The sequence below is a fragment of the Symsagittifera roscoffensis genome, chromosome 1 (assembly GCF_963678635.1).
Source record: "Symsagittifera roscoffensis chromosome 1, txSymRosc1.1, whole genome shotgun sequence".
NCBI classification, from domain to species: Eukaryota; Metazoa; Xenacoelomorpha; order Acoela; family Convolutidae; genus Symsagittifera; species Symsagittifera roscoffensis.
In genome coordinates, this window is record NC_087062.1 from 91,766,794 (window position 1) to 91,783,903 (window position 17,110).

The 17,110-nt window shown below is 39.2% G+C and overlaps 1 protein-coding gene across 2 annotated transcripts in view; it reads left to right on the forward strand.

The window, feature by feature from the left end:
• The window catches only part of LOC134852258 (endoplasmic reticulum resident protein 44-like), a 91,237-nt gene that overhangs the window by 70,385 nt on the left and 3,742 nt on the right, over positions 1 to 17,110 (forward strand). For both annotated transcript variants that reach the window (XM_063868536.1, XM_063868537.1), the window contains exons 2-10: positions 9,001 to 9,039; positions 9,404 to 9,479; positions 9,562 to 9,671; positions 9,737 to 9,782; positions 9,846 to 10,033; positions 10,109 to 10,224; positions 10,298 to 10,358; positions 15,333 to 15,449; positions 15,862 to 15,973. In XM_063868536.1, the coding sequence (XP_063724606.1) occupies positions 9,010 to 9,039; positions 9,404 to 9,479; positions 9,562 to 9,671; positions 9,737 to 9,782; positions 9,846 to 10,033; positions 10,109 to 10,224; positions 10,298 to 10,358; positions 15,333 to 15,449; positions 15,862 to 15,973 (856 nt within the window). In that variant the 5' untranslated portion in view covers positions 9,001 to 9,009. The remainder of the gene's footprint in view (positions 1 to 9,000; positions 9,040 to 9,403; positions 9,480 to 9,561; positions 9,672 to 9,736; positions 9,783 to 9,845; positions 10,034 to 10,108; positions 10,225 to 10,297; positions 10,359 to 15,332; positions 15,450 to 15,861; positions 15,974 to 17,110) is intronic.

Consider the following 17,110-nt stretch of genomic DNA (forward strand, 5'->3'; position numbering starts at 1 on the left):
ATGTGGTGAAGAACTTTGCATCACCAAGTTTGGATAGGCTCTCGTCTATTCGCGGTATCGGGTACGCATCTTTAATCGTTACCGCGTTCAAGTAACGAAAGTCGCAACAAAATCTAAGCTGCCCCCCTTTCTTTTTCGCCATTACTACTCCGCAAGCCCATGGTGATTTCGATGGTTCTATCATGTCGTATTCAAGCAACATTTCTATTTCCGCTCGGCACGCTTCCGATTTATGTGGCGTCATTCGCCTTGCGCCTTCCCTATGGGGAACGGCGCCCTCTTCTAGTTCGATTTCGTGTTCGACGAAATTACAGCAACCGATGTCCGCCTTATGTTTTGAAAATACTTCGGCGTTCCGATCTAGGAGGTCCCGCAATTTTTCAAAATCTCCCTCACCTATTTTTCCTTTTAAATGTTCTATTTCTGGCAAAACCGGTTTGTCAGAATCTAGTTCATATGACGAGGGGCGTTCCGGAAAATTCGAGCAGCTTGAAAAGCCGTCGTCCGTTTCGGATTTCATTGAAAACAATTTACGAATAGATTTTAATTCATCAATCCTCTTTAAAGTTTTATCTTTATTGGCATGATAAGGACAGTCTTTCACACTATATTTCTTCAAGTTTTGTGTCTCTTCATAGTCGGTCCTCATCGGCAATGCGTAACCAAGCTTCTTTCCACGCTGGATTGAAACCGTGGTGTCCAGTGTGTTCAACAACACACTGACACACAGTCCGTTTCGCGTTACCGAGAAGCTCCGGCCTAAAATCACCGAACTCTGACTATTTGGATTCGGTACTAAGCAAACCTGTTTACTATCACTTAACGAATTTAAATTTCTCATTCTAAAAATCGCTACTACAGCTTGTCCTGGTTGTAATTTTACTTTTCTATCCAAAAAAACTGGTACCTTATTCTCGTCTGTTTTTATCCTATTAATTGGTCTCTTAACATACTTTCGGTCCGGGTTTCTAATCCGTATTAGACCGTTGTTCAAGTCAATCATCACGTCAAAGTTCCTGACAAAATCTCTGCCCAAGATGAATTGGTCGGCGTCGTCCAGATTCTCTACCACCAGGAAGCTCATCCAAAGGTTCCGTCCTCCCATGTGAAGGACCGTCACCGGTGTTCTTCCGGCTACGTAGATAGCTCCTCGATTTGCAGCGGCTAGTCGGAGATTCGTAGGAATCAAATCTTCCCGCGTGAAGCCCATTCTCTCCCAGGTTTTTATCGGCATCACACTCACCACCGCGCCTGTGTCCAGAAGCCCTGTGACTCCGATTTTTGTTCCGTTGGTGTCAAGCAGGTGTGCTGTCACATCTGCTTCATATCCAATATGTACCGCGTCTTGTTCCATCATGGCGTCATGGCCTATCCTGCGGACTTTGAGTTCCTCTTCACCCAAATAGATCTGCCCCATTTGGTCATCATCTGTTGTTATGTAAGTCCTGGTGTAGATGCTGATTCCATCCACGTTCAGCATTATTTGATACGGCCCATAGACCTCCAAGTAGCGTCCATGAAGTTTCTTCATGCGAGGGCCACCCGTCGTTAGTAGTGCTCGCACAGCTCTCGACTCAGTGCGTGGCTCCACCTGCCTCAGATAATCTGCATATGTGTCCAAATGCATTAAAGTGAACTCTGATGGTTCACTCAAATTTCTTATTACCTGGTGTCCAGCCACTGAGATTATCGACTGTATCTTCTTTCCCTGCGGCGCCATGCCGAACCTCTTACCGGAGATCACTTTAAGTTTCATATCTAAACTGCTTGGTGTTTTCGTCTCTTCGAACTCCGTTGCCTCGAAGGTATTCAGTTGCTCCTGAAGCTTTTCATTTTCCAGTTCAAGTTTCACTTTTTGTTCGATCTCTTTCGTCACCAATTCCTGCTGTACTCTATTTAGAGCATCCTTTGCGGCTGCCTTGTAATCGATCTTGAAGTCATCGGCCGCAGTTGCTGGTTCCGGTTCACGTGCTTCTTCTGTTACTGCTAGCATTTTCTTTGCCGCCAGCTCTTGAGGTTTGTCCTTCCTGCGTGCCTCTGCTTCGCTCAAAAGTCGAGCCTTGCTTGCTTTCACTCCTGACAAAGCTTCTTCATGCCTTGGATGCTTGATGTCTGCCACTGCATCCCAGAATTGCGGACAATCTGATTTAAAATGACCTTCCAAGTTACAAAAGAAACACCTCGGGCCAAATTTCGCAATTACTCCTCTCATGAAATCCTCATGATCCAACTCTGACGCATCTTCGTCCTCGAGGCTAAAGCCTATTGCTTTCATGCCTTGTTTGTAAGCTGGGCATGCTGACACATGATGGTCTGTTGAACTGCAATTAGCACAAGAACGTCTCTTGTCCATATCATCCCTCGGTTTGTACCAATTGTTCCCTTGGTTTGCTGGTCCGTTGTTAAAATTGCCATAATTGTTCTTGTAATATCCAGATCTCGAAGGAGGTTTCAACAAAAGATACTCTTTTGATTTGAGCCTCAACTCCTCCGGTGTTGGCGCATTAGTTGATAGTGGTGTGTAATGCGTTGCTAGCATCGTACGAAGTTCATCAATTTTCACAACATCGATGAATTTTGAGGCTACGGCCAGGTTCATCCTTCGGTTTGACTCATCCGGTTGGCTGCGTCTTCTCAGCATTTCCAAATCATCGAGAAACTTGTCTATTGTTTCATCTTCTCGTTGCCTCCGTTTCTCGAAGCGCATCATCGCCTGGTGCCCCTGCACCCCTGATCCGAAACGGTTTAACAAGATTTCGAAGATTTTCTCAGCAGTGTCACGTTGATACTGTTTCTTAGCCATGACACAGTTCAGGGCTGTCCCTTCTAAGTTGCTGGTGAGCGCGCTGCATTCCTGTCTCTCCGACAAGTCCTCTTCCTCGAAATGCAGCTTCATTACCTCTATCCAGGTATCAATACAGCCATCAGATTCGTCCTTGTAGCATCTTGGCTTCTTAAAGACTCTTCTGGACTTTTCACTGCGTTCATTGGTTCTAGATAACCGCGTCAGGAATGTCTCCAAAGACCTGTTCAGGGGTTCAAATGCTGTGGCCATTGCCGTAGCATCCCTTGAGTGTCCAGCTTGAGTGTCCTCACACCTTGTCGAAGGCTCTGTGTGCGGTGCATCCCTGCAATCCGAATCACCATGAGCGTTTCCCGCTTGGCCCATGTGACTCCTCCTCGGGCTTGTATGCCCCATGTTGCCAGAATCGCTTCTCCCAGTCGCATGTGTGCTTTGCGTTGGTCGTTCGTTCGAGGTTTGTCTGTTCCCCGTTGAACTCGCTCTACTGTTCGGGCCCCATGCTGTATTACTCCTTGTGGCATAGCCTGATGAACTGCCCCTGCCTCTAGTGGATCCATACGTCTTCCTCCTTTGATGTTCATTGAAGTTCACCCTCGGTTCCCTGCTGGGACCTCCCGAGTTCGGCTCTCCTTCTTTTGGTCCACTCTTGCTGCTTAGTAGCCCGTCCAACCTATCCATGATAGCCTGAGTTCGCCTCTCCATCATCGCGTCTATCTTTATGTCAAGAGACCCAAGAGACTGCTCTTGCTGTATTCTTAACTTCTCCATGTCGGCTCTTAAGCGTAACTCCCTCTGTTCCGCCTCTCTTGTCATTCGCGACAAGTTCCTCGTCATATGTTCGTCCGTTCTTTCTTTCAAGCGTTTTTCGCTTCTGCCAACTTCTTGTCTGTTGCGGTTTATTTCTTCCCGCAGACTTTCTCTTTCAATGTGAACTGCTCTTTCCAGTTCACTCATCCTTATCGACATCTGTTCATTTTGTTCTCCTAAACTGCCCACTATGTTGTTTAAGGCTTCCTCTAGTGCTGCCCCGTTATCCATGAGTGGCGTCACTAGTGGTGGTGTAACTCTGTCGGTCCCAGGTAGCTTCGTGCTGGTAGAGATCCGGGCCTTGACTCTCTGTCTTGACGTTTTATCATTATCTATTTCAGGATCCGCTAACGCGTTGCCAAGCCCTCTGGTTCTACTCTCCTCAGGTTGTGGCTCCGAACTTGTCCTAATCGTGAAGTCCTTCGACTGGCCCGGTGTGTTTGCCTCTTTGCTTATCGTTGTCACTACACCAAATTTATCCATGGTTCCAGTCTCTCTTCCGACGTGTGCCTCACTCTCCTGGATCGAACTATTGAGACTGACTTGAGATCCAAAGTCCCCTTGCTCCTCTTCATCCTCTTCCTCCTGGGACTCCCCATCGTTTCCTGCTCCTCCTCCCATGCTGAATGGAAAGATGTTTCCGAAGGTGTTCTTCATTCTTTCTGAGAACGATGATGAGGTTGTTTGTCTTCCAGTTCCGCTTGCCATCATAGTGTTGTCTGTCGGAGATCTTCTAGTTACCGTTACTTCAGTTGAGATGTCGGACAGTTCCGACATCTCCTCTCGATCCAATGTCCCGGTGGAAGTGGCAAAATCATGGCCTTGTTCTACCGGGGTAGATTCACTCGCCAGCCTTCTGCCTCTCCCTTCCAGTTCATTTACTTCCTGGTTGTCATTCATGGTATGGTCCGTATTGACCTCCACTTCTAACGGTTCTCTTCGCTCTTCTGAGGTCTTTTGACTTCTCGTTTCAACCATTCTGCCTGAAACCGTCCCCCTTTTGTCAGACCGGGATCGCTTGATCCAATCCACAAAAGGATCGGTCATCGTTTTTCTTTGCTTTTCAGGTATGAATTTCCTAGAGCTATTACCTCGTTTTGGTATCCTTGACTTGTCTAAACTCATTCTCTATTTGTCACTTTCCTATGCCTACTCTTGACTCAATTGCTAGAGACCTTATAGTTTTATTAACAACAATAATGACACAACACAATAAATTTCACCAGATTCTATTAAATAGTGACCACGAATCCCTGTATGTTGTCAGAGTACAGTTTGTATAAAATTTATTCACACTAACCGATTACCGGTCCAAAGATCTGGAAACTAGCACAATATGATGTTATCAGTCAATTTAAAAGATAGTGTATTCACTACCCAATCAAGCACAGTTTACGTTGATTTAAAATCAAAAACAAGAAATATATATTGACACAATATGAATGTATATATAAAAAAAACGTATGTGTCTTGTACTCTTAGTCGGTCGCAGTACAATAGTCGAACCTGTCTTTTAAAGAAAAAGCTTTCCCTGCTTGGTGCTGCACCAAACAGACAAAACTTTGAAGGCAGTAATTTTCTCAAGTGGGCGTCTATTGCACCCACCGAGTACTGTGTTACCTATCTGCCTTCGGACTGCCCGAGCTAGACCTACTAAAATCCTCAGGGCAGTCACTTTTCCCAAAAACGTATTATGTTTCAATCCACACCAATGAGTCACGCTCTTTTTAATTTAGACTTAGTGTCGCGAATATCCGAGTTCGGACCTGTTTTGTATTAGTCTGGTTCTTTTTGAGAGGCAAGTTACCAGTGCAGTCACTGATACCTAGCCTGTGTATTAATAACCTAATACCTCTCGCTTTTTAGTCTTTCTTCCGTTTACCTAAGTCCTTAATAAAATTATACCCCTCCGGATTGGCACAAATAGGACCCTTCCGGACTGTCAGAGTATAGACCCCTCCGGATTGGGACTCCTCCGAGTTAGTTAATAGTAGACCTCCGGATTTGGACCCCTCCGGTTTTGTGGAAAGTAGACCCCTCCGGATTCGGACCCCTCTGACTTTGAAAAATTTCGACCCCTCCGGATTGGGAGCCCTTAGCTCTGTCAAAGTAGTTTTTCGTAGTTTTCTTAATCTCAGCTTATACCCCTCCGGATACGTTCTGGGTTGCTTTTATGCTGTTTGAATTAACTGGGAAGGGTATAGGGTCCTTTCCTAGACCCCTCCGGATTGAAGTTAAGGCACTTATTTGACAATTCACACTAACGGTGAAGGGTCTTATCACTTGCCTAATTTCGACTCTATTATGGTTGTCTTGTGCCTTCAGCCCTCCCTTTTTGTCTAGAACTGTCCTAAGTCACTTAGTTCAATCGCTATCAACTTTTGGTAGGGGTATAAGGGTTTTTCAGAAAAATTTATAAAACGTGAAGGGTGTACCCCTCCGGATTTGTGTAATTTGCTAAAAACAATCTCAAAAATTTTCTCGCTTACTTTTCCAAAAAAAATTTTGACCCTATCAGTAAGCTCAGCTAATTTCTGATCTATTGGTACCAAGATCAACTCAATATGCTCAGTAGTTCCAAAGTTATTAACTAAAACGTCTTTCTTCCAAACTCAAAAATTTTCTCTCTTATAGGTTCCGCCTAACTTTTTCCGCAAATCTGGTCCTTTCGACCTAAAAATTATTGATCTGAGCTCAGAAGGCCTATACTCTTCTAGTTCAATGCAAAAGACCCGATCTAAAACGCTTTTGTAGAAAAAGTTTGCGAAAAACTATGCTACCTGGACCCCTCCGGATTGATGAATCCACCAAATCAAACACGTTATGTTCGATTTCTCTGCGACCCGGAAGGCTTTCGGTTAGCGGGTTTTAAAACTCGTAGATTCACCAGTGGACGTTGTCCGATCAACTATTTTTACTGTCCTAACTCAAAGATTTCAAAAAATTTTCTGATTTTATAGTGTTTCTTACTATCAAAAAATGGGAAAATTTGGTTTTTTTGTACCAAACTAGTTCCAACCACTTCCGAACTAAAGTTAACCGGTTCTATTTATTACAGTAGTGCAGTTACGATGTAACACACTAACTTAGCGCTTTTTTCCGTTTCAAAAAATATCGATATCTCAAAAATCGCGACTTATGGGGGGATCAAAATATCGCTATTTTGACCCTAAAAACCGGTCTGTTTTCGTTGTTTTTCACTGAAAAACGATATAAGACTATTAATATAGGCTATATAAATAATAATATTAGTAATACTATACCCCTCCGGGTTCGTTTATTATCCGAATTAAGGTGCTTAACTCGGATATTCGCAGTTCGGTGAAGGGTCACTACAGTGCAGCACTGTCGAGCCCCCCACAGATTACTATCTTACTTTTTGTACCAAAAGGGATACAAAACTTGTTAACGATACCCAACAGTCGATTGTTGTTGTCGTTGAGCCCCTTCGTGTTGCTCCTTGAACTGCTTGCCGGATCGGTCTTCACCCAAGACCCTTCCGAATTGAGCGCAAATCAGCTGACCCTTCTGGATTGAGCGCAATTTATCATTAACGTGCTTAAATGCTCAAATAACCCTACAGTTCAAGCCTCACAAACGGGCCACAAAATTGATCGTAACGATCCTGACTGATATAAATGCCTGTAACAACAATATATCTATCAACAACAAACGGGGGGGTTGAATCACATCTTGTCTGGGGGGATGATTTCTACTGATTTTTTACTTATTTACTGTTTTTGGTTTTTTCGGTTATTTTTTTATGGTTTTTGTTTTTCTTGGGTACTATACTACTTTTTGTTTGGTTTTACTTATATCTTTAAGTGTTTTTGGTCACCAACCACTCAGGGGACGAGGGGACGGCCGATCCCCCCACCCTTCCTGGTTCGTGAATTTTCGGTCTTAACTAGGTTAAAAAACTATTCACGGCAATCCGGAAGGCCTCCGCGTTCCGAACTACCCTTCCGCCCCGGCGGTTTAGGCCTATTAAGGGCGTTAATGTGAGCATCCGCTCGGCGCGGAGTGCTCGTTAACGGTTCTGCCGGTCATGATGTTAAAAAAGAATAACACCCAGGAGCGCCATAAAAACATACATGTAACATTCGCCCGGAAGATACATATCGACGGATAACAAAACTAAGTCTTAAGACGACTGGCTAGCGTCTAAACAGAGCTTTGCATGTTTTTCACCGTCTCTACCAAGCCAGTACTTTTCGGTGGTCTTTCTTACATCAGGTCGACAAAAACGTTACTGTTCTCCGGCTTCGACCAGAACGCTCAAATTAACTGAATTACATGCAAAATTAGTGAGCCGATGGCTGGGTCTCAGTATCCCCAGACCACGAGGTCACTCCTAAAAACAGGGCTACTACTTATTATATTACTATTGTTTTTGTTCAGTAGATAAAAACCATCGAAGATGGATCAACCCTTTCCCCCAACTCCTAGCACCTCATCCTTGTCAAAACTAATCAAAATATCAGTTAAATTCAAGTCAGGACATGACAGGATGCTAAAAGTTTATGTGAGTTAATAAAAGTTTCCGTCCCGAGACCCTTCCGGATTCTCGAATCCGCCGAATCAAGCTCCTTACTCTTGATTTCTTGCTAATCCGGAAGGCTGGTTCTCACCCTTCACCGTTGTTGGCAACGGCCTTGCAACTATTGTAGCAGCACAATAGTTGCAACTCGGAACGTTCTCTGCTATTCTGTAGTTCGTTGTCGTTCTCCAATCTCAATTTTCGTACTGTTCGCAATCGCAGATAAAAGTTGTTCTGTTTTTCACTCGCTTTTTGTTAAAATGGCCGTTTCAGCATTTCTCAGAAATGTGACGTCATCATTCGAATTTTTGAAAATTTAAAATACTAGAATATTCTAGCCCTCACCGTTTGGCTAAACGTTCCAATAACGTCGCTAATCCTTCGAAATCATCAACTCGGAAGGCTTACTGCTCAAAATTCGAATCCTGCATAAATTGCATTTTGGCCATTCTGGTCGAATGTCACACACGTCGTGCCACAAAACCACTTTTTTCTCCTTCAAAAGCACTCGGTCAATTGCCAATAGCAATTAATCGGAGCGTTCTTTTCCTACACTGATGGTTACTCTGAATTCGGCTGCTTTGATTTGTTTCAAGAATTTTTAGTTGTTTCGGTAAAAACGAGCATGTCGGACGCAATTGAAGACGTAAAATTGCCAAACCGAATCTTAAACTTCTGTCTTTAGTGTGGTTTGGGCTCAATATGGAACAATGTAAATAACCAATGCTTCAAAAACGCTTTTTCATGAAATAAAATAAAACTAAAAGGGAGGAGTTGATGTACAGAAAGTTCAATTCAAATATCTGGCAAATATTAAATATATATTTTTTGAAAATCACATGCTTATTTCAGGTTTTTCATGAGTTTTTTGAGTAGTTTGATACTGCTGGTAAGTTGAGCTCTTACCTTATCATTAGTTAGGCTCTTCCAGCTTACGCTTTCATGTCTCTTCCAAAAGCCTAGTAACAACCCAAAAAAACTAATTGTAATGTGAAAATCTTAAAGCACGTGAGAAACCCATAATTAATGATGAGGAATATCGAACTGTCATGATTGCGATATCCCTGTGATGATGCAAATGCTTCACATTTAATCAGAATATCTTTCAAAGTAATCTAAGAATAAGGATTACGAAATTAAAGATTTTTGTTAAACTTTAGACAAGTCAGTAATTTTTTATATACAAGTCTGTCGCGATTTTCGCGACCACCCAGCAAGATTTCTAGCCTTAATTTTGATGTCTCTGATTTTAGCTGTCCTTGTTTTTTTGTTCAATTGAATGTGGACCAGCAATTGAATTGACAAACTCTGACTTCGAGGCAACAATCAGTATGTATGGCTACCTGTTCCTTCATATTTCGTCTTTCTATGTACCAATACCAAGTCAGAAAAGTATGTTAATTTTGTTCAGAACAATATGATCTCGTGCTTGTCGATTTCCATGCTAGATGGTGCAAATTTAGCCGGATGCTTGATCCAGTTTTTGATGAAGCTTCACAAGCGCTGGACAATCTCTACAAAGTATTTACTATTTCAAAAACTGAATCAGTCGTTTTATTATATGTGAAACTACCCCAATTTTTCAGGACTCAAATACAGTGAAGCTTGCCAAAGTAGACTGCGAAAAAGAGAGTGCGTATTTTTATTGTATTTTTTTTTCGTCCGTTTCACGTATTAATTTTTGAAATTGCTTAGACGAAGTTGCCAGAAAGTACGGAATCAATAAGTATCCAACAATAAAAATGTTTGAAAACGGCAAAGTTTCCAAGAAAGAATACCGTGGCTCAAGGACAAAAGACGCGTTTGTCAGTTATATCACCAAATATCTCGAGTCTCCTATCAAAGATATACCTAATCTTGACGATATCCCGGACCTTTTAGAAGTAAGTGCTTTTTCAATAATATTTTCTGGACTATCTTAAGTTCAACTGCAGGGACCATTGATGTTTTTTTTTCAGAAGCAAAAGCACAATGTCATCGGGTATTTCGACAACAAGGAGTCAGCAGATTATAAGCAATTCGACCGAGTTGCGCGGATGCTGCGACATGATTGCGGGTGGTTTGCTGCATTTGGGTAAGTCTGCAACAAAGTTCTAATTCAATTCACTCAGCGCATATTAGTCATTACACAGTATTTGATGTTAAAGAGAGGTAGCAAAGAGTCAAAAGCAAGGCGGGACCTTCCAGATAGTGTACAAGCCTCCTAATGTAAGTAGAATTGTTCTGATTCCGTAGATAGCACTAACTTGTCTATCTTTTTTCTGATTTTTTTTCGCTGTGTAAGTTTTTCTGAGAAAAAAATCTCTTTCCTCTCGCTCATCGTTTATTATGATTTGACTCTCTGATAATGAGGTTTTAAAATTCTCTTTTCTTTTTAGTTTTTCATGAATTTGTTGTTTATTAGCAATTCCAGCCACGTAAAAATTACAACCCGAAGTTTGATGAAGTTTATACACGACTTAGACAATTGGATGCCCGAGGACTGAGGTTCTTTTCAAGTAGAGAGCATTTATGCTTCAAAAATCATTTTAAATTGTTTTCTTGCCTTTTTTCAATTTTTTTTTCCAGCGAGCTCGCGAAGCGTAAAGAATTAGTACGAACGTTCTTTTGTAAATCTAACTCGCAAATAAAAGTGTTCATTAAAATGTTCATTTATTTGGTGGCACTTTTCTATAATCACGATCTGTAGCATAGGAAAGTTCGTAGCATCTGTTCTCTGCTTTCTTTGTGGCAAATTTTTGTGATCTATTAAGCGTCGGTGGCTGAGAGTGGTTAGTGCTTGAGACTCATAATATCTACGTTGCAGATCGAATCCGAGACGTAGCCGAGTTTTTACTAATTTGAGGCTTGTTTCTACTATTTCTTATTTCATCTAAAGAGATGCTTTTTGTCGTATTCTCGCTAGTGGCCGGGAAGCGAAGCACCGCCTACGTTTTTAACTTTTTTTACACTTGCGAGGCAAGTCTATTTGTACAAACCTTCTTTTTTTCCAACCTAAGTCGCAAATATTGGTGCGGCACCTTTACAATTTTTTGATAGCATGTGCTTTGATTTTCGAAAAGTAATAAGCTACCACAGTTAAATCATTTTTAGTTCATCAAATGAACCGAAAAAAGTGATTTGTTTCAAACAACATAACAATAATGAAAACTCGATTTCAGAGTTTTTTTAAACTCAATATATCTAGCAATTTTTTGAAATGCATAATTGTTTCATAATGTGGCTTTGCATAATTTATACATAATGTGGCTTGATGTTTTGCTATTTGGCATTTGCAACGTTAGTTTGGATGCTATCAGTTTGTTATATTCCAAATTGTTGCATGCAAAAATTGAGCCTATTTGTATTTGGTTCCAATTTTGCTGAATCGCATTGGCAAGTTATTGACATATGTAGCTGCTTTATTCGTGACAAGTGTTTGTCGGTTGTTGAGATTGCGTAGCTGAGTGGATAGTGCGTGAGACTCAAAATCATTTGATTGAAGGTCGCAGGTTTGAATCATACTCGTAGCAGAGTTTTTGCTAATTCGAGGCTGATTTCTACTTTTTCTTATTTTTTTTTTGATAGAGCTGCTTTTTGGTCGTGTTCTCTCAAGTGTTTGCGACGAGCAGCTTCGCCTTTGTGTTAAAATTCTAAGAACAAGTGTCTGGTGATCGGTAACTATGCGAGAGCAAGTGTCTTTCTTGTAATCGGAGCTAGAATTTTTTCCCATGAACAATTTTTCGTACAAATCTTTATGAAATTGAACTTACTTATTTTCGAACATAAGTAACTTTCAGCCTCCTTTCCACTTGGTCCAGAAGTAATGCTGATGCCTTTGTTTTTTTTCAGTCTCTATGAATTTGAATTTTTCTCAGGAAAAATTGCTTGTCAGCCTTTTGGTTGTCTTATTATGTTTTGTGAGAGTTGCCAGAGCGCGGATTTTTCTTGTTTTGTGTTCAATTTTGCATATAGGTGCAAGTGTTGGTGGTTTTTATTGTAACTAGCCTTGCAATAAGCAAGGGTTTTTCAAGGGATGGCGGTGTGTCTCGACTGTTTTATTTTTGATTTGAAATTTTTCATATATTCCAAAAAAAAAACATCCATTTTTCAATTATTTAGTTGTTTGCTGTTTTTTTTTGCCATGAGCTTCTGTGAGTTAACCATTGTTTACACAAGCAAAGCTTGTGTAATAGTAAAAATTCTCATTTTTTCCAACCTAAGTCGCAAATATTGTTTCGACCCCAATATTGTTGCGACAAAATGTGTTCATAATGAAAGTGTTCATTTTGATCAATAACCAGCTATTAAGTACAGGCAATGCTCAGGATATCAAAACAGACTATCATATTACAAATAGCACTTTAGCTTCAAGGTATCATGGATCTGTACCGTAGAGGTAGCGAAGGAGACCCGCAAATAAAATAAGAGTGTTCGAACGTGGGCCGGGTCGGATTTTTCAAAAGAATTTACTGGTTAAAATGCGTCCGCTATGAATTGAGGCATGTTAGTTAGTATTTTTTTTTTGCAAAATGACTGGTATTACTAATGCGTCATAATTAGCTTGCGTCACTGAGCATTTATGCTGACTCATAATTGGCGTGCGTCACTTGAGAAATTTTGTAGACTCAAAGGTTTTACTGATTCAGTTATTTCCTGTAGCGTTATCGGTCATATTTTTGCTGGTGTATGCGAAGTGAAACGTCGCCTCTGTGTTAAACTTCTGACAATTGCTATGCAATACAGACCGGTATGCTTAATACGGTTTGGAAATGATTCCGCACTTCTCTGGCTGAACGATTGTTTCGTTTATTTTTCCAACCATTTGGCTAGAACTACTGTGTTCGGGTGTGTTTGTGTGTTTTGATTTCCGAACGACATGAAAATTTTTCAAAATTTTTGCAAGGATACGCAGACATTTTATTCAAGCCCTGTAAACTGAGTTTTACTCCAGTAAAAGTAGTTTTCGAAGTTTAAAAATTGCTTGATTTATTTTTTTTACTTTAAAAATCATTTTTGAAGCAAACTGTTGCTGAATCTGCCTATTTTGCTGTGCATATTGGTTATGCCTAAGCTCTAGGCTTTTATAGATCCTATTATTAAGCCATATATAAAAAGACAGTTATTTGAAAAAAAAACCTTTGTAGTTTTCTAAGGAACTTTCTGGCCCGAACTTGATCGGAATTTTGTATGTTACTGGCAAAGTAATTGGCTATCCTTATTTTATTTTTGCAATTAATAAGTGTGTTGCAGCCTGATACAAGATTTTTTTCTTTTTTAAACGTTGATACGTTTTTTCGAAGCTGGTCTTAATGATGTTTTTGCTCGTTTTTTTTTCGGGAATGTTTAAAATTTGTTCATGCTCATTCTTGATTTTTAGCGGTTTGACTTTGGGCTCTTTTCAAATTTAGTTCACTATTTTGTAAAAGGAAGTTAAACTCCACCATCGATCAGCAAAATTTTAAAGTTAACGAAAAACGTGATCGAATTCTAGTTTCGAAAGTGGATTTTAATTTGCAGATTTCCAAGCGAAGTAAAAATTTTAGCTTTTGATCCAGTGGTTTTATCTGTTATTTATTTAAATGCGGGTTTGACTATCTCGCCATGTGTAAACTTTTTCAACGTATAATTTTGGCATGTTGAACGAAAGAATTTTTGCACGTTTAAGCTATATCGTATATTGCAATGGTTAAGGTTTTTTTTCGATTTTCCAGTTTTAATTCAAGTGTTATTCCACCGAGTTTAAAATAAGCAGCCCAATAGAGGGACGCTTTCAGGTTTTCTCAAGGGGTTGCAAGTTTGGCCTCCAATTGAGAATGCTCAAATCCTTTAAGTGGACGAGATAAGACGATTTTTGTGATTTTTTCAAAAAATTTCAGAAAACTTATTACAAAATAGTTTACAAAACTTGACGTTGCCAACCCTGTAGTTGGGTGCTATCAGAGAACTTTCAAGGATTGCGAATCTTGTTTCCAAATGTGACGGCTCAAATTCTTGTAGTTTTCAAGATATGACGTTTTTTTTGTGATTTTTTTCAAAAAAGTTTAAAACTTGGACGAAATTTTTCTACTTCAAAATTTCAAATTCTCAACCCTGTAGTTGGGGGCAATCAGAGTACTCTCAGGGGTTGCGAACCTTTTCTCCAATTATGACTGTTCAAATCCTTGTAGTTTTCGAGACATGATGTTTTTTTCTATTTTTTCAAAAAATTTTCAGGAAACTTAAACTTTCAGGAAACTGGGTGCGTTTAGGGTACTCTCATTGGTCCCGAATCTTGCCTCCGAAATATGACTACTCGAATATTTGTAGTTCTCGAGATTTGACGTTTTCGGGATTTGACGGAAAATTGGAATTAAAAAAAGTTTATAAAATTTGAAATTACCAACCCTGTAATTGGGTGCTGTCAGAGCACACTAAAAGCCTGGAGATCTGGTTTCCAATATATGTGGTTTGTTATGAGTTGTCAAAATATCGAAGCACCGGAGGTGCGTTACACGCTAGTTCGGTTTTATTTTAGTGAAAACGTTTCAATCATATATTGTTGTTGAAATTCATTGGTTTTATTGTTGTTGAGACAGTGGTTTCATTTTCGCAGAAAAAGCTTCAATCATAAATTGTTGTTGAAATTCAACGAGCTTCGAATCTATATATTTTTTCTTTGAAATTCGAAATTGTTTTTTTTTCAAAAAGAAGTCGATTTTCCTTGCGTTCATTGAGTCTTTTCCAAGTTTCTGTTGGCTATGTTTTATCATATACGTGGCTTATCATATACTGGTGCTGCTGATAAGAAATTGTTTCAGTACAATTTTGTAAGTTTATTTTTAATACAAGGATGTAATTTACCACTTAAGTAATTTACAAAACTAAAGGTAATTAACAAAATCAATATCATGAATTCACAACGCTCTATTTGCTGGAATATATGTGCTATAAAACTGAAAGAACAGGCTAAAAAATAAACGGAGGGGCAAAAGAAAAATCCTGATAATTGTTAAGGGGTAAACGAAGTCAGTCTCTATCTAATCCAAAATTTACCATATTGCATATTTAGGGAAATATCCGGAATTTTCCAACATTTTGAGCGCAAACAATATTTTTCGAATTCGAATCAATTTTTCTATTTTTCCGAATAAATTTTAGTTAATGTGGGCTCGATATCTTAATTCATTTTTTGTTCGAACAACGATTTTCTTTGTATTGCAGGTAGAACACGGGGAAAAATTGTTCAGTAGCAGCTTGAAGACACACGATTTGTTCTTGGCTTGGGCCACGGACAAATGCGTTCCTCTAGTCAGAGTTATCACCTTCGAAAATGCCGAAGTAAGTTGAATGCACAATTTACAATTCTCAAATGTGCTATTATTAAAAATTGTTTATTGGTTTGTGTTGCCAAAGGCCATGTGTTGTGCTTCTATTGGTGGAAAAGTTAGTTGGTTATTCGATTCCATTATGTGATGCTTAAGCTCTAGATTCATGCTGCTTTGTTTTTATTAGTTCAGAAATTTTTTGGTTCCTGACTTGAATTCTTGTTTGCAGTTTTAAAGTGAATGGAAAAGAGTTTGAATTTCACGCTTTTAATGAAAGTCAAACTATGAAATACTGTCAAATATTGCGGAATCTGAAAAGACGAATTAAGGAAACTTTTTTTGTTGTTAAATAACAGCCATTTTATACATAACTGCCTTCTGTAATTTTTTTTCGTTTTTTACATAGTGTGTGATTGTGTTTATAGGAATTAACGGAGGAGGGTATTCCATTCCTGATTTTGTTCCACAAGCCTGATGACACTGAGTCCCCCAGAAAGTACACTGAGGTGGTACAAAAACAACTTTTCAAGCGCAAAGGTTAGAAAGTGACGAAGTATAATTAATGGAAATAATAAACTGTAATTGTTTAACCTGATCCCGATTCTCACTGTTCCAATCACCATTCAACTGTAAATGAAATATGGCGTAGGTTCTGTTTTTCCGTTTTGCAGAAAAAAAAATAGATAAAGGCAGACAGGAATTTGATTAGAGGCTAGCCCCAAATTTAAATTTTTTGTATTTTTGAGTCATTTGGGCTAAAATGTATTTGCTAGTTTCAAGGAATTTTAATACTCAAAAAGAAAAAAGTAAAAAGCGCATAAAAACGTGAAAGAGTACTAATTTCAGAAGTGAATTTTAGGTATTTCTCGGAAAGCTTTCAGGGCGGGGAGTCGAGTGTATTAGCATTTTTAAGCCCTATTATATTTAATTTGGATTCAAAAAAATCAAAACTTTCTCAGTGTCAAGAAAAATTGGTCAACGTTTTCCATGTTTCTGACTAAATGACACAATGAAAGACTGAGCCAACAATTGAATTATACAGCAGTTTTTGCAATTATTAGGAGTCGATGAACGTTGTGTAAACTCGATAGGTCTTGATGGTTTTTTTTTTTCGTTTTGTTATGAAATGATCTAATGACAAAAAAGCATTCATACTTTTAAATGCACATCTGAATGCCTTTTGGTATATATGTACTTTTTGAGTTCAATTTAGGTTCATTTGCTAGACGGTAGGTAAATTGCACTCTCCAATTATGGAAACTGAAATGCCGCGAAAAAAACGTGATCGATTTCTAGTTTCGAAAGTCGAATTTAATTTTTAGATTTCCCAGCGGAATAAAAACTTGTCCTAGTAATCCAGTTTTCTGAAATTGTGTTAATTTTACCCAAAAAGTGCCAGTTATAAAGTGCTCGTGAAATTCAAAGAGCTTTAAGGCCATAATTTTTTCGAATTTCGAAATTTGAATGTGTTCCAAAAAAACAAGTCAATTTTTTTTGTTTCTTTGCGTTCATTGACTGTTTTCCAACTTTCTGCTGGCTATGATGAATCAAGAGTCATGATTGCAGTGAATAGTTTTATATAGGTCCTGGTGATTTTTTTTCAGGAACAATTCGTCCTAAAATTTGTTCATGCTCATTTTTAATTTTTTGCGGTTTGATTTTTTTAAGTTCAGT